The sequence below is a fragment of the Nymphalis io genome, chromosome 14 (genome assembly GCF_905147045.1).
Source record: "Nymphalis io chromosome 14, ilAglIoxx1.1, whole genome shotgun sequence".
In the NCBI taxonomy this organism is placed as follows: domain Eukaryota; kingdom Metazoa; phylum Arthropoda; class Insecta; order Lepidoptera; family Nymphalidae; genus Nymphalis; species Nymphalis io.
The window spans coordinates 7,470,043-7,488,785 of NC_065901.1; the positions used below are offsets into that span (position 1 = coordinate 7,470,043).

At 31.5% G+C, this 18,743-nt stretch overlaps 1 protein-coding gene across 1 annotated transcript in view; it reads left to right on the forward strand.

The window, feature by feature from the left end:
• The window catches only part of LOC126773503 (lachesin-like), a 52,700-nt gene that overhangs the window by 17,918 nt on the left and 16,039 nt on the right, over positions 1–18,743 (forward strand). Inside the window, exons 2-3 of the mRNA XM_050494454.1 lie at positions 4,226–4,398; positions 13,388–13,595. Coding sequence (XP_050350411.1) covers positions 4,226–4,398; positions 13,388–13,595 — 381 coding nt within the window. The remainder of the gene's footprint in view (positions 1–4,225; positions 4,399–13,387; positions 13,596–18,743) is intronic.

The window sequence follows — 18,743 nt, forward strand, 5'->3', positions numbered from 1 at the left end:
GATAAATACAAAATGGGACTTTTTATCTCATCATTTTATAACTTTTTCCTTATTTCCAGGAACCTTAATATTCAAGATCATCTTTCTGTTTGAAAATTACTTATGCCAGTATGCCAAAAGGTGGAATTTTATATACTTTTCTTGCTTTATTAGACCAATCCCTTTGTTGCCTATAAAGCTTGTTACTCCAGTTCCGAAGCTTCATTGTTCTACACATGACAGTGTACTATTTTCGCCGAGTTAAACAATAAGAGATTACCTCAAAACTATATTTTATAAAGTTTCTATGATTGGACTAGTCCAGCTAATGACCCACCTATAAGTAGCTGGATTTTTTATATATAAAGAATATTTTAATAAATTATGTGTTAAATACTTTTATGATAAACATTTTTCTATACGTGCGGAGCAGAGATGGTTAGCTAGTAAAATATAAGAAACATAAACGACGATTTTTTCTCATGTTTGCCTTTTTTTAAGGTGGGCTTTCTTCACTGGTGGGCACTGAGCTTACTTCGTAGTTCCGCAATCCTACGTAGCTTAAAGTTAAAATTATTCTTGGTATAGAAGTATATACGATTTACAACACTATTTAAATAATAGTATTCAAGTGCATTAACAAATAATCGTAAATGTAATTCGCAAACGTTAGGGAATTTTTCGTATCCTACATTATGTGTTACTATTATTATATACGTTTATCTCGTGCTTGGTGATGAACAAAACAAACTGAATGGAATGGAATGAATGTATTTACCTAGTATTGGAACATTTACTGTTGCACTTTACAATTTTTTATAGAATAAAGAAAATAAAATAACTATTCTCCCGCTAATACATTTTACACTTGACGTCGTAAGGTGACAAGATATAACGCTGGTACGATAAACTTAAAACCCTCGAACAATGCTGAACAAACCAAGTTTAATATTATACTTAATTACTAAGGTAAACACTAAACAGTGCTATTTATGTTGGCAAAGTTCCTAGATACCTATGTATGGAACTTTGCCAAGTCGTTGTTTTCAAATATCTATACTATATGATAAGATTGAGTTTAATAACATCGGTGATGTGAATATCGATATATATGTACGTACTATAGGGCTTCGTAGTGCAGTTTGAATGGTGAGTCACTCAGTGTAATTACAGACAATATTTTGATCACAGACCATCATAAAACCCATTTGTTTTCTACCTTTCTAAAATAAATTAAAATATATATTGTTTGAAAGACATTGTTGAATAAACGAAATTAAATTAGCACGTAGTTAATTTACTAGACACTTCTAGCTGTAGCAGAATTAATTTAATAATTATAAAGAGAAAATTAAATGAAAATTAATTATTGATACGCGATAAATTTTTCAATTTAGTACGTACATTTGCAATTAAATTTTAGTCGATATTATATATTGAGTACTTTATTAGTTTTTAGTAATAATTAGTGTTTTTTTTACTTTTCACGTCGATCTTGCTGCTTATTGCGGGCAAATGAATGTTCAAAAAATTTCCTTTCAAATTTATATTTATCAGAAAGATTAGTTTTGAAAAATTTAATTTTGAAAATAAAAACGATTTCTGGTTTCAACGTTATTAGTTATACTGCATTAAAATGGACGCCTACTCATAAAATATTAATTTATATATTTTATATATAATTTTAACACGTGTATTATATCTTATTATTAATAAACGCTATTTGTATGTTATACTTTTTAGATACTTGCCCAAGCTTTCAGTAAGTACATTATATTAATGTAAATAGTAACATAAATGATACACGGGCACGTGATTATAATGATAGAGATATAACCCAAGCTAATTTACTATTAATAATATTAACATTTAGACACAAGTTTTTTTTTTTTTTTTTTATAGAATCGGTACTCGGACGAGCATGAGGTTGGTGATGGTTAGTGGTCACCAACGCCCATAGACATTGGCATTGTAAGAAATATTAACCATCGCTTACATCGCCAATGCGCCACCAACCTTTGGAACTAAGATGTTATATCCCTTGCGCCTGTAATTACACTAGCTCACACACCCTTCAAACCGGAACACAACATTAAAAAGTACTGCTGTTTTTCGGTGGAATATCAAATGAGTAGGTTTCGGTGGAATATCACCAGTATGGACTAATTTTTGGCCGACATTCCCAAAGCATCTATCAAATTTACTTAGATACATAATTATTATCTTAGAATAAGTTGCTAACAGATATATGTTCCCTGGCTCAACATTATTAAATTCGACGTTACCCTGAGTTGCTCAATGATGCGTAAATTTAATAAATGTTCTATAAAATTATAACGCTAACTGAATGAAAAACATTAAAGTTTGAAGTCGTGTTATGGAAAGATTTACTTCCTTATAACAATGAAATTACCTAAGATACACCCCAAATTTTAGTCGAATAATGAAAGAGGTTAGGTTTTATTCGTCCACAATTTAACACACTGGTTCGTAGAAAGCCGTAATGGCCTCGTAAAATCGTGAGAAGCGTTTCGCAATCAGAGGTAAGATTAGAAGCTGAACCAAACATCGTCCGCACACGCCCAACATCCAAACCTTTCCAACCGATGGCGATAAAAAGGGTCAACAATTTATAAAAGAAAAGAAGAACCGCCTTAAATTCTTTTTCCCTTCCATTAAATTTGTTATGACATCGTCACTGAAGGATTTAGGCCTCGAAAAAATGCAGATAAAATAACGCTACTTTGAATAGCTTTACGAGCGGTCTTAAAATTTGTGCGTCGAGATTTTTAGATAATAGTGAACAAAGTCCTGTGAATAAACAACTTGGCGTTACGATTAATATTATATATGGTCGGCGAAAATAGCATTAAAATAGATGTTAAAAATATAACGACATTTTTTCAGTGTAATAGTGTATTTCTATATTAAAGTTTTAACACAATATTATCACTTTCAAATATTGAATATCAGGTGAAACATTGTTGTGTTCCGGTTTGAAGGGTGAGTGAGCCAGTGTAATTACAGGCACAAGGGACATAACATCTTAGTTTTCAAGGTTGATGGCGCATTGGTAATGTAAGCGATGGTTGACATTTCTTACAATGCCAATGTCTAAGGGCGTTTGGTGACCACTTACCATCAGGTGGCCCATATGCTCGTCCACCATTCTATAAAAAAAAAATATGTGTATCAACATCAATAAATGAATATTTATAGAGAAGTTAAAAATAATAACGAAAATTTTTTCTTCCAAATATAATAACGAAGAGTATATTTCTATTTTAATTATTTATATCTTAAGCGTTTGAATTAAAATTTTTGCAACAAAAAATATATACATACAATATTATAATTTAACTTATAACAATAATAACAAGATTATATAATTACAACATTTGTTTCAATATTGTTTTAAAGATATTTAGAGACAGAAAATAAGGCGTAACATTTTTTACTATATTTAAAATTTGGAAAAAAAATATTTCGGCTTATATAATATAAATTGCAATAAAATATTATTTTAAATAGCTTCTTAAATATCAAAATTAGAATATTTTAAATTAAAAGTAAACATTGCCATATAAACAGTATCATAGATACTTGATAGATTGCGGGAGTTAAATTACACGCCTAACACAACACAATTTATCACAGATACGATAAAGCTAAGGATTTCATATAATACGTACATAGAAAAGAGATCGAAAGAGGTTCGGATTTGTTATTTGATTCTGTTTGTGATTATAAATATTTGAACAGGCGCATTAGGCGTGTACACAGTGGTTGGAAGTACGTAATTCTATTTGTAAATTTATCTATATGTATAATAACCCTTATTTGTTTTGCTCCTTTAATTGAACCGATCATTAAATTATTAACAAAACAAATTATTATAATAAACATCGTGGCCGTCACAGGACTCTAGGTAGTCGAACTACGAACATGAACATCAAAATTAAAAACGATTAAAATATATAAGAATAAGCGCGTTCAAGCAAACTAATTCTACATTTTTACACATTAGTAAAAATAATGTAAAATAATGTAAAGTTAAGACGGGGAAGGTTTTGTAATTTGCACCACAATATTTCTGTAGTAGGGTTTTAGAATTTCTGATTGATCGATACGAGTATCCTCGAGATATTTTTCTTTACGTCGAGCATTATGAGTATGCAATTACATATTTATAAGTATATATATGCACTTGTATAATTTTGTAATTTCAATCTTTTATTTGTTACAGTAGTGAAAAGCAGTATGCGGTATCAGACGACATCACCGCTAAGCAGAGTGGGGCCAACAGCGTCGCTCCGTGATAGTGAGCCTAATTTTGTTGGTCCCATTGAAAACGTAACGGTTGCTCTGGGCAGAGAAGCCGTGCTTACTTGTTCCGTTTCCGACATCGGCGATTATAAGGTATATTGTTTATATATAATTAACAACTTGAGAGAAGTTAGAGCCGTAGTGCATTATATTAGTAAAAACTTTATTAAAACTTATCTACGTTGTAGCAAACAAAGACACTGTTTGCTTGCAATTTATACTTGAAGTATATTCAACTATCAAAACCTGCGGCTCCGCCAGAGCGGAATTCAATTTGTGACGAAAGTTCTTCAAAATCCTTCATTTTACCGTACATAATGCCTGTTTGAAAAGTAGTTATTAAATATTTTAAAATTATTAACTATAGTTTAAAATAAAAAAAGGTTCTTTTTGTTTAAGTAACTCGTGAATAGCCATACTGGTGGTAGGGCTTTGTGCAAGCTCGTCTGGGTAGGTACCACCCACTCATCAGATATTCTACCGCAAAACAGCAATACTTGATATTGTTGTGTTCCGGTTTGAAGGGTGAGTGAGCCAGTGTAATTACAGGCACAAGGGACATAAAATCTTAGTTCTCAAGGTTGGTGGCGCATTGGATATGTAAGCGATGGTTGACATTTCTTACAATGCCAATGTCTAAGAGCGTTGGTGACCACTTACCATCAGGTGGCCCATATGCTCGTCCGCCTTCCTTTTCTATAAAAAAAAAAAAAAAATATCAACTTCCAAAGAAACAGACATATTGACACCTCAGACAAACTTTTAAATTTATTTTTGTATAGATATTAAAATGCATTTTTACTTCATAATATATATTCTGCATTAACACAATGGTTTTGAACCAATTTTCTGTTTGAGAATCGTTATTCAAATCGCCCCGTCTTTATGATCACCTTAATATATCATACCTTCTTAATATTATACATAATTTATATCCACTTACATTATCTCATTTCCTCAAAATTGAATCCAACAGCGCCATTTCAAATCATAACTTGAAACAAAATTGGATTAGAAAAAATTCTATCCTGAATTTATGTGTTCCGTTACTCGGAGGCGAACTCGTTAAACTATTAAGCTTTCGAACACGAGTCTTACCTCTATGCTAAGGTATTTTATATCTTATTTCATTTGTTATAAAATAGTGTTTCGATTGAAAATCGTTTCTCCTAATATACAATTTGGATTTCATCGAATAAGAACTCACAACTAGGAGTATTCTTTGCCAGTCGTTTCTCTCAATTATTCTGTAAGTACAAGTAGTTCACGATAATTTATTTCTTAGCAGATATATTTTTAAATAATAGTATTTAATAGATATATTCGGAAGTATAGAAACATCAGACCTTCGTCAGTTATATTTATTCAATAAAATTATATCGTCATTTTATTGTGTGTAACACTCGAAATATTGCGAAAAATGTATGCCATTTTTCCTTGTCATGATTCCTTATCGCATCATTTATGGAGTTATAACATTGGCTCTAAAAACAGCGATACTGTAGTGTTTGAGGAGTTGACTATAACCGAGTGTTCAGATCAATAATTAGATTTTTCGACATTGAATGTCGAAAATATATATTAATAACTAAAAAATTAAACTCGTGATCAGGCGTGTAAAAATCATGGAATAACCAATGTGTTTGTGAAGCACGTCCCTATCTATATACCTACACCGACCTGTACTGGACCAGCTTGTGAATAAACTTCTAATCCTCATTGTAAGCAAGAACAGTAGTATTTACCCAGTAGAGTGAAATTAACAGGCTATTATTACTTAACCTTCAAGCTTTTTATAAATATCCCATTAAATTAATTTTTGAATTAAAAAAAATATATGAGGAAGCGAAAACGAATCTGATATTTTTTTAAACGTGAAGTTTTAGTATCGATTTAGATAATTTATAATTATATATCTAGATAATTAATATATATAATTATACATAATTTGGCAAAAACGGAATCGAAATCGACTTATAAATATTTATAAAGTATGCACGTAATTTCCGAAAAGACTTGCAAACTGGTTACAAAACCGGCAAGTATGGCCGATAAAGATAAAGTTAAAAGCTATTTATTATTCGCTATACAAAACAGCTGCAATAGGGCAAATTCCCGCAAAATGGCGACCGAAGAAAATAAAATTAATGATCTTCCAATGCGAAACTCGAAACATTTTATCTGTTGGATTTACTCTTTCATGTGCTTTTTTTTACAAAGTGTTCCGTAAATAACCTCGTTTATAGAGGACCCATTTAGTGGCCTCAATGACAAACGACCTGCCGTCCTGAACGCGATCGATCACTTTAATGACATTTAAACAGTGTTTTAGCGATGATCTCAATGACTTGCATGTTACATCGCATAATCGAACTTTCGAGGGTTGGAATAAAATATCATCCTTTATTAGCGATCAATCTTTATTTTTGCTTACAGTAAACGAAAACTTCGTTCACTGTAAGCAATTTTACAAAACCCCTAGAACACGAAGTGTTGAAATAGGATTTTTACTGTTCGTGAGATGTAACTTAGTTTGATAACCTTAAAAAGTGTTTGAAAACAGAACTAATTGAATTTTTCTGTAAATCAGAAATATACAATATATTTGACGTAAAGGTTTATTCTAATTACTGTAGAAAAAAATTAATTCACAATTAATTTATATTTCGCCGATCGAAAGCCATATTAATATTACATGCCCTTCGATTTTTTAATGGCATATTGTTTGTATTTACATTTTAATTTTTATCATAATTATTGGTGTTTTTTAAATACCAAACGCTTTAAACTTAATGACATCATCTCTTGAAGACAATGTGTTGCTATGGAATTAATATTTTGGTAAAAAATCTTATTATAAATGTAAATACTCGTAAAATAAACTTATACAACTTACGCTCATGTAGCATGATCTAGCTTAAAGCTAAAAACATGAAAATAATGTTTTTCTCTAACAAGTCTTTTCACTTTGTTATTCAGTATAATATCGTCTATTTTACTTCTTACGTCGGTTACAGAAAAGAAATCTGATAAATATTATCCTTTCAAATAGGCTAAGGAAAACAAACGACTGATTTTCTTTTTAAGAATATTGTTTTCTTTTGTATTATAAAAATAAAATACTGTCAAGAATGTTGGAATATCTACACATAATATAACGAAGGAGGTTTTATATTAGAAGTTTTCGTTTACTATTAAATTGTTTTTTTTTTTATTTCCACGCAAATACTACTAGGCGAGAAGTTTTTCAATTTGCATATTTTGTTTTTTTTTCCCCGACTTGTTTGTTTATTTATCAAAGGCATACGAAAACAGTATCAAATGAAAATAATAAAGTTTAGTAATGTAGACATAGTTCTGACTAACGATGAAATAAAAGCCATTCGCTACGTTCGTTTTTACTACGGAAAATTAGCACGCCTGCAGTCTTTTAGCGCTAATGTTTACGAAGAATTAAATGCATTCTGTAGTATTCAAGCATAGAAAACGGCTTGGCTTGTTTTAAGTTAGTCTACTTTAGTTTTTTTTCAAATTAAAAAGCAAAATAGTCGGAATATTTAAAATGGAATATGAACTAACTAGGCGTTTTATGTCCGCGAGGGCTACATGAGAACAGTTTTTTATGCCGACCTCTTTTTAATATTAAGTTTAGTACAGAGGTTATGTGCTGGCCAGTTTGAGTGGAAATAACGCAGTCATAGAATATTCTACCGCTAAGTATACTATTGCTGCTTACTACACAGGTTGTGTGAGCCACTCAAACAATAACAAGGTGAAATATCTAAGATCCCATGGTTGGAAGCACTTAAGTAGTAGGAGGTGTTATATATACCGCTTGACAAAATATCAAAAACAAAGGAAAAAACTTAATCGTGCAATATTAAAGTATAATTTAATGGTTTATTTTGATTTTTATAACTGTAGACTCAACAGATTATATTTATATATGTTGTTATATATTATATATACGTTGCTTTGGCTAAATCGTCTTAACTTATTTCAATACATTAAGCCTCCTCTCCCTTTTAAGGTTGGTCAACCAACTTTTAAGATAAAATTATTAAAATGATAGACATATGGCAGAATTTCCGACAAATTAGTCACATGCTAATGCAATTTGTTGCGATTTTTCAACAAAAAAAAATATTACAACATTTGTAGAAACTGCCTAACCGGCGATACTTCCTGCATTACCAACGAGATATTGTAATGGTTATTTGAGGTATTAAAGTAATATTCAATCCCTGATTATTGACACACAGGATTTCTTTAAACATAGTTTTTTTACTTTTCTACAAACATTATTACGTATAAATATTGTGGAATTTTCAAACGAACCAATATGGAATAACTATTAAAACTTTTTTTGTTAAATTTTGCAATTTTCGTCCAGTGTTTGCCTTTTATTGTATAAAAATCAAAACGCACACGAAAACGTATTTTACAAATCAAGAGCGTTATATTTTCTCGAAGGCTCAAACTTAGCCTTCAGCTTCAATTTACTTCCAATCCGGACCCGGCTGTGACCATCTGAGCGGCAAATTCATTTGCATTTCGAGGCGTTACCTTATTATGTTTTGCTTTCTTTTCTTTGTTATCATTAAGTCTTCAAATATTATAATGATAATGAAATTCTCGAAATTTTGTTTCGTCAAATTTCAAACAATTTGATATTTTTGATTAGCTTTAGAACATTGTATCAAGTGAATGGAAAGGAAAAATAATACTTCACTGTACTCGACATAAAAACATCTCATTAATTCATCAACATTATTTTTCATAATAATTCACATAAATAAAAATATAAATAATATATATATTTTCCACTTCTTTTTTAATAATAACTTTATAATTATTTACTTCCTCATGTCGTTTTGTGTTAACAATAGTGTGGAACTAATTAAGTTTTGTTAAGTTTGCTCTTAACATCCCATCCCAATGTCATTTAGTAAAGGTGATGAAATACAAATATTTTTTTTGATATTTTTATGGTACACACACACTCCTACCGGGTATTCTCCCGCCAGATCGATTTTTGGTATTGCTGTGTTGCTGTATCTTAATAGCCAGTAAAATCCAATAAATTCGTATTAGCAAAATAATCATAATATAAATTTTAAAATACACATAATTATGTTAACCGAGGTGATCATCAGTTATCAGATGGAATAAACATATTTACCGTTAAAAAAAACATATATTAACGTAGATTTAAAGTTAAGCCTGTGATAATGAACGTAAAATTCAGCGATATCATTTTGAGGATTGTGGGCTCATTTAATGTTTTTAGTAAAGACGATGGAAATGCTTTGAGTCGCATTACTGTAGCTGAAAACTAATCCCATAAAGCCTCAATAGTTAGTAGTTAAACTAGACAAAATGAATGATCCAAAAAATTAACTAAAAGATAATGAACGCGTTGGAATATTCCCCCAAAAATATACATGAGCATCTATCTTACAGTTTAATATTGCTATAAGAAATACAAATGCGATTATAAGTATTGTTGTAATGTTTCCAGAAATATATATCAAATAATTTTATCCAATTTGGTAAATGTTTTTAATTATAAAACAATGTATGAAATAAGCTGATAGAGAAATATCAATTTAACAAAGGACATTAGAGATTGTAAATAAAAAATGCAGGAAATATAAAAATTGTGTAGTACGACGCTTTAAAACTGACGCAATGTCTGATAACTCTATCTAATATTCAACTAAATCTCAATCACAAAAAACATTGTCTATAGCCGAGAAATTATTATTCAGTGATTCAGCTTACAACATTTGTGAGATAAGTTAAATAATTTAAAGAAAATTTTAATCCTAATATTTAATTTCATTGCCTTAACAAATGTTCATTAAAATTGACTCATACACTGATAAATTCATTCATTAATTATGCTACAATGAAGTCTTGCTGATTAATACAGAATAATCTTTGCAATTTATTTGGACCTGATATTATAATATACCTCTCTTTGTAACATTATAAAAATAAACGATAAAACAGTGGAACTGGTATTCCTTGCAAACTTTCAATAAACTTTAAATATATACTAATAATAATAGCTGAAGAGCTGAAATGGCAGTGGTTAGAACTCGTGAATCTTAACCGATGATCGCGGGTAAAGCCCAGGCAAGCACCACTGAATTTTCATTTGCTTAATTTATGTCTATTATTGATCTCGTACTCACGATGAAGACATCGTGAGAACACCTGAAGTCGCCACATTTGTAGCCACCTAACCTTCTCAAAGAGAAAAGGAGGAGGGGCCCAGCAGTAAAACATTAACAGGCTGTGTTTACTTCGTTTTTAACCTTTTACTACTAATAATAAGATGATTTCTCACTACAATAGGCACAAGTAAAATACTTCTTTATACAATTATATTAAGTTGTACTGTAACAAATACGAGAGATAGAAAGAGTAAATAAGCCTTTCCGAAGGTACATAAAAACAACAACCTTGAATAACTAAAGTGAAATACAACGTCAAATTCGAGCATGAAATCAGAACGGAATTATTCAATGGAAAAGCCATTTTGTTTATTAAATCCTACATTTCAATGTTAAAAAGAGATTACAAATATCATTTCGAATATTGGAATATACAATTTCAGTTAATACAATTCATAAAGCTAGTTGGATCATGCACTCACTTCGTTTTGTGGGTTTTATTTCTAAAGCTCCTTGTAATGCAATTTTCTTCTTGTATGCTGTCAGCGCACTTGACATGGTTTTACCGTTGCATATTAAAAGGGACCATTATGCAAAGTGCTATAGGATAGCGACAATTTAAATCTAGCTGCATATACTTTTATATCATATTTGTTAAAATTTCATTTGTCGGATACAAGATTGAATTAATGAACTACGACCCTTAGTTAGCAAAGAGCGGCAAAGCTAGCGAAGTTCAAGTTTATTTGACCTTAGCTGGGATTTAATTCATATTTTTTTGTAATATGACTAAAAAGCATTTTGCAAAATTGTAACACAAATATATCATTTGAAATCAATGACAATAATATTTGTGTTGGCTCGTTTTAAAATGTTTCGTCATTACTTTCTCTCTTAACGCCGTTTCCCTGTCATAAAACGGGTCAATGTGTCCAACGCATATGGCATCCCGCTTAAATGCGTCCTCGTTCCCAATAAACGATGGTGTTATTTTATCATAATTATCACATTGCAAAAATCTATAACATTCTGTTGCTTTTTTGACAGTAATTATTTTGACGTCGTTTTTTAACCTTTGCATGACATGTTATCTACCAAAATCAACCACAGATTAACTGAATGGTTCATTTCGAAATAAAAATCGAAGCCTGGTAAGGTTAAATTGCTTGGATTTTGTGGATTTACGTAACAATTGTGTGTAAGTTAAGCATATTTCTATTATATTTAAGAAACGTTCAGGCAGAAAAAAAATGTAATCAAAATCGGCTCATGAACAAAAATAAATTCCCTAATATAAAATATATATTTACAGATGAATTGAAAATCTCTTTCTTCTTGGAGTCGGTTTAAAATATTACGAATCAAATACATATAATGTAATATAATTGATAACTTATTACGTCATTTACATATTTCGTCAACCTCGTACATATCCAGCTTAGATAATAAAACATCAAATTGAATTTGATGAAATACAAAGAAAGGGACCGTAATAGAATAAGTAATTTTCCTTTACAAGGGATTCTTTTTTGTCATTAAAGTAACGCGATTTCACTTGATTTCTGACCCCGGGCATTAAATCAATCGGCTTACATTCGACATTTTGCAAATTTACATCGTGTAATCATGATATTGTCTTGTAAGATTTTTAACTGTAATTTTAAAACGTACTATGTATGTATGTATTTACACATTACGTTCTTTGTAAAAAAGTTTGAATTATATTATAATTTAGATAGTTACCACTTTATTTTTCGCACTTTCTTTACTTGTATGTATTTCTATAAATTTAAAAAAAATATATATTTAAGTGAGCATTTACAAGCATTTCTTTTTTAGTTTATAATAATTTGAGCGAAACTTGGTAGATTTATGTACTTATCTCACAATCTCTCCGCATCGTACAGATATTACTTCGTAAAATACATTAGATTTCCTTTAATTTGGAGCTAGAACGACTAGTCCATCTAAAAATAAAGTAATTTGACAGAACGAACACAAAATTGACCGTTCTATAAACAATGTTGTCATAGCTTAATCGTTGCTATAGTAAAAACTGTCCTTGCATTCTATTTATTCTGTTGGAAAAACAAACGAATAACGAGTAATTACATTCTTCTAAACGGAAATGCATAAATAGAGTGTATAAGCGCTATGTACGGAATTACTACCGTCTCTCCTAGCACAGATATCCTTGAAGCATCTAAATGGGTTAATTGAATTCCCATTTCTTCTCGTGAAGGTCGACGTAAAGTTTAAGACTAATTTTATGTTTCTGAGCCAATCGTAGTTTAATTATTTGCTATAAGAAAGAGAAAGGCAAGAATGAAAAACCTCTTTTTTAATCTCAAAACATAAACAAACGTAAACGTTAAAATGGTGAGGTGACTTGTCATTTTAAGAGAGTTATATTTGTCTTATCTTAATGTGTATGACCATATTTATTTATTTTTAAAATTACTGTGCGCGAGATCATGGATTTAAAATTAAAACTTAACAGGTTTTTTTATTTGCGTAATGTTGTAATTACAAAACGAAGCTCTTCTTAGAATTTCAGTCTAGATGTATAGCATTATAATATAACTCTTCGTTGTTTCATCCGCGTTAAGCATTACTGCTTCACTCCCATGAGTGTAGCGCTATATTATATTATCTCCAACCTTTTTCAATAAATAGGCCATATCTAACGTAGATTTTTTCAAATTGCACTAGCAGATCCTTAGATTAGCAATCAAAAAAAAAAATCAACAAAACAAATAAGTTTTATTATTATAATAATATAGATATGTACGTCGATTATCAGTTATTCGAGGTTATTATTATCTTTTAAACAAAGAGAAGTAACTGTCAGATACATGCAAATATGCAATAAGTATGTGTAAAAAAATGTTTGTTTTTAGGTGGCATGGATAAGAGCTGATGACCAGACTATACTCACGTTACACACGCGGCTGGTGACTCACAGTTCTCGCTATGCTGTCACTAACGATTCTCCGGACTCCTGGCAACTGCACATTCGACCCTTGAAGGTTGAAGATCGAGGTTGTTACATGTGCCAGATTAACACAAGTACCATGAAGAAGCAGATAGGCTGTGTTGATGTTCTAGGTAAGAGTTTATTTAATGTACTGTAATTGAACCTAGTAAAACTAGAACGTAAAAAGCCTACACTAAAATGTATGTATATAATTGTTTATATCTAAAGTTTGAGTTTAAGTTTGCAGTGTATATTAATTAATTGAAAACTTTTTGTAAAATTTGTATATATAAACAAACTGTAGTTTATGATTTAGCAATTGTAATAATCAAGGGCACGATTCTCACTATGTGTCCATTCAAAACGTATCAAAAATCAAATAGGCTATTATAAGCACTTAGATTTGGATCGGTTGCAGCGACGTGAGGTCCGCATTATTGCAGACGTAAAGGTCACAAACACCCTCGAACCTTTACAATTGCGTCGAGAGTAGCAGCGCTGAGCGCTTTCTATCGACTGTATCACGGCGAGTGCTCTGAGGAATTATTCTCTCTAATTTCTGCTTCCCCCTTCCTTCATAAGTCTACGCGAGCTGGCACTCGATGTCACCGCCTAACTGTGACAGCAATTCCAACGCGCACAAAGAAATTTGGCAACTCCATTCTTTGTCGCACTTCCAATGGAAAAATGGAATTCCTTATCAGCTCACGTGTTCCCCTCCTCTTACAACCCGGGTTCCTTCAAACGAGGCGTGAAGAGGCATCTTGCGGGCCGGCAAGGCGAGGGCGACTAGTGCAGAACATTCTTCCCGACTGTACTGGCCGTCGTCGCGTTTGGACTCTACTACCACTTACCATCAGTTGGAGTAGAGTCATTTGCCCTCCCGGCAAATATAAAAAAAACTTTTATATAAGTACGTTACATGCGTTCCTAGATCATAAACTGATTGCAAGACAGCTTTGAAATGTAGCCTTACCGAGAAGAACCAGCAAGAAACTGGGTAGTTACTCGTTTTCAAATGAAATTATACCAACTAAAATCTAATCAAATAAAATTAGTCAAAAAAGTCAGAATGCTGATTGAAATTTAATCAAATATGACAATAACGCAAGTTATTAAGTTTTAAGGAGCTTCGAAATAAAGGAACTTTATAATAGATAGTTCCAGATTTTTAAAAGATTTATATAATTAAATTCAGTATTAAAAACGACCACTGATATCTAATAGGAATCTAGATTTACGTGTTGCAGCCACTAAGCTTAGTTGTTATAGCCATCCATCTCAGCCTAGTGATACACGTGAATCTTAATTGAAGATTGCGATTTTTTTATTAGCTTAATTTCTATTTAATCTTGTGTTCGCCGGTAAAAAAAACCATAGTGAGGAAATTTTGCATGTGGCGTATGAAAATCTGCCACCAACACGCATTGGAATAAGCTTTAAACCTGAGTTACCATTGTTATCTATGATTAGTAATTATTAAGCAAGAATATCAGGTTACAATTACTTCAACCGTAGACAAAGCAATAGCAGTGCACTTTTCAATAGTTATGTATGTATGTATGTATGTATATTATATATTTGTATGTACGTTTGTATATGTGCATATATATTGGTTAGAAGCATAGATTCAGTTGGTTACATAGTGTTATGTAACTAACAATCAGTTACATCACATGTTTCAGTAATTATCTAATAGTGCTTTGATTTACTATCGTATTCAAGTTTATAGAGCAAATTATGCAAAAGAATGCAAAATTATAACAAGAAAATAATTATAATAATCAAGTATACTTTATATTGATAAGATAACAATAAAGTAAGCAGAATTGACCAAAGAGAGAGAATTGAAAAAGCCGAGATGGCCTAGTGGTTAGAACGCGTGAATCTTAACCGATGATCGTGCTTGTGATGTGATGAGAAAAGAAAAACTAAGATTGAAATTAATCTTATCTATCTATAAGAGAAAAGGAAAAACTAAGATTGAAATTTAAAAAATACAAAAATGCTATGGATGGTTTGTCACTTACGCTCTTAGAAAAACGATGCGATAAACTATCTATTGAGTGTTACAATTCTTATCTTAACTTTGCAGAAGAAAAGATTAGATCCAACAGTAAATTTTTCTGGTCATATATGAAAAGCAAACGCGATAAAAATGTTAACACCTATCCAACATTAATGAAAAATGATGAAACTGTAGCATCTGATGGCTTAGCAATTTGTAACCTATTTGCGTCACAGTTCTCTTCGCTGTATGAAGAAAACGAGAGCAAGTACGATATGGACAAAATACTGCGAACCATGGATGCTACAGTCAGTTGCAATAAAAGCCTACCTTTGATCCAGCTTGATGAATCCGAAGTCATTAATAAATTAAAGAATTTAGATATAAATAGGGGTTCTGGATCTGACAATATTCCGCCTAATTTTATTATAAACTGTGCCCAAAGTCTTGCTGTACCACTAACAATTATTTTTAACAAAGCATTAGTCACCGGAATATTTCCTTCTAAGTGGAAAACTGCGAAAGTAGTCCCTATTTTCAAAAGTGGAGAAAAAAATTATGTAAAAAACTATAGGCCTATTTCAATCCTTTCTATCTTTGATAAGGTGTTGGAGTCTCTAATATATCCATATATTTACAGTCATGTTAAATGTTTTCTTAGTACCCACCAGCATGGCTTCATAGCCGGTAGATCTACATGCACAAATCTAGTAAATTACTCCGAAATCTTATTTGAATCTGTTGATAGGAACAAGAGAGTGGATGTTATCTACACAGACTTAAGTAAAGCATTTGACCTGGTTCCATGTTCAGTACTAGTCTTGAAGTTGTCCAATTATGGTATTGTCGGATCTTTACTGAGATTTCTAGCATCATATCTTACAGAAAGACATTTTTATGTTGTTGCCGGCGGTTATGAATCGGTTGAATGCGATGTAAAATCTGGAGTCCCACAAGGGTCACACCTGGGTCCGCTGCTCTTCAATATATTCATAAACGATCTGCCTAATTGTTTTAAATATTCTACACCATTTCTGTATGCTGACGATGTCAAACTTCTTAAAATGATTGAAGAACCAAATGACACTATTCTTTTACAAGATGATCTGACAAGATTATACTATTGGTGTAATGATAACGGCATGAGACTTAATTCAGTAAAATGTTCATGGATATCATTCACCAGGAGTTTAAAAGAATTTCAAACGAATTATTACATAGCTGGTGCCCCTATTAAATCTGTGGACAGAATTTCAGACCTGGGAGTAATCTTCGACAAAAAACTAACTTTCATACCTCATATTGATGGTGTAATTAGCCGTGCCTCGAAAATGTTAGGTTTTGTAATAAGAAATGGAAGATTATTTCGAAATCCTAGAACAAAAATTATTTTATTTAATAGCTTAGTCAGGAGTATACTGGAATACGGAAGCGTTGTTTGGAGGCCACATTATGCAACACACTGCCTAAGACTTGAGAGGATACAGAAACGTTTTCTTTATCATCTTACTTTCTCGTTAGGTAAAGGGAAAATACTTCCTTCTTACAAAAAAAGATTGGAATTTTTCAAAATTCTTTCACTAAGTGATCGGAGGGATTTGTTGGATTTAAAATTTCTTTATAAAACACTTAACAACAACTATGATAACTCGTTTCTGATATCAAAAATTAAATTGAATGTTCCCATTAGATATCCACGTAAACCAATAACACCATTCGTAAGACCTTTCCGCAAAACTGTTTTAGGAAGCAATTCACCTGTATCTCCCTTTTGTGGAATTTTGAATGAGCACAGTGCTGTTTTAGACCCTTTTGGAGACTCATCAAACAAGTTTCACAAAAAAATATTGTCAAAATTGTCAGCTAACTAATTTATTTTGTTTATATTTGTATTTTATTATTTTACTATTATTGTTAATTCTTGTCATTTTTAACCTTGATTTACTAACAATTAATTATTTATAAGTTTGTCATCTCCAACTTTATCTTTGCAAGTGGTATTCACCTTAATAGGTAATGCATTTAGTTTTAAGTTGTATTAAAATTGTATACCTTTGTACGTGTTGATGTATTTACCACTGGTGAATCTTAAATAAATAAAATAAAAATAAATGATGATTCATGTGCTAAATTGTGATTATAATTCATCTCGTGCTTGACAGTGAAGGAAAACATCGTGAGGTAACCTGCATGTGTCTAATTTCATTGAAATTCTGCCACACGTGTATTCTACAAACCCGCATTGGAGCAGCGTGGTGGAATAAGCTCCAAAAAACCTTCTCCTCAAAAGGGAGAGGAGGCCTTAGCCCAGCAGTAGGACATTAACAGGCTGTTACTGAAGCAGAATTGAAAGCAGTATTAGTAAAAAGTAAATTATATTTCCAAAAACAGTATTTACAAAGGCCTGAAAATGTATTGTTAGCTGAGATGGTCCAGTAGAAAGAACACATGATAAAATGTTGCCACTTGTGTATCTAATCCGCACTAGAACAGCATCAACCTTTTTCCTCAAGGGGAGAGAAGACTTTTGAACAAAAAGAGATAATTTACATCTTTTTTATAAACAATAAAATAACTCATAATATTATATAAAATCTAATAGAACTGTATTAGTGAAACTATTTTAAGTTAATGATTCTAGCCATGCTAATTAGCCAGGAAAGTAGTGATTTTTATACGACTTGCTCATGTGACATGCATTAATATTAATATTAGTGCCATAAAAAACAGTAAGAATGGGGCGTGCAACTTTGGTAGCGCTGCATTATCAATATACAGCTCTTTAATAATATCTAGATAAAGGAGTGTCATATAATTTGCTCATAGCTTCCTCTTGGATATATGTTTACATTACTTGTGAAAACGAAGATAAACGATAAGGCGGACCTGACCTCTATTTCCTAAAGGCAGACCATTTGAATATTTAAAAAAAATACAATTAAACAAAAATTAAGTAATAAAAGTCTACGTTTATGAAATAGCAATAGAATTAATTCATGTTAAAGATATATGAAGCCGAGATGGCCCAGTGGTTAGAACGCGTGAATCTTATCCGATGATCGTGGATTCAAACCCGGGCAAGCACCACTGTATTTTCATGTGCTTAATTTGTGATTATAATTCATCTCGTGCTTAACGGTGAAGGAAAACATCGTGAGGAAACCTGCATGTGTCTCATTTCATTGAAATTCTGCCACATGTGTATTCTACCAACCCGCATTGGAGCAGCGTGGTGGAATAAGCTCCACAACCTTCTCCTCAAAAGGAAGAG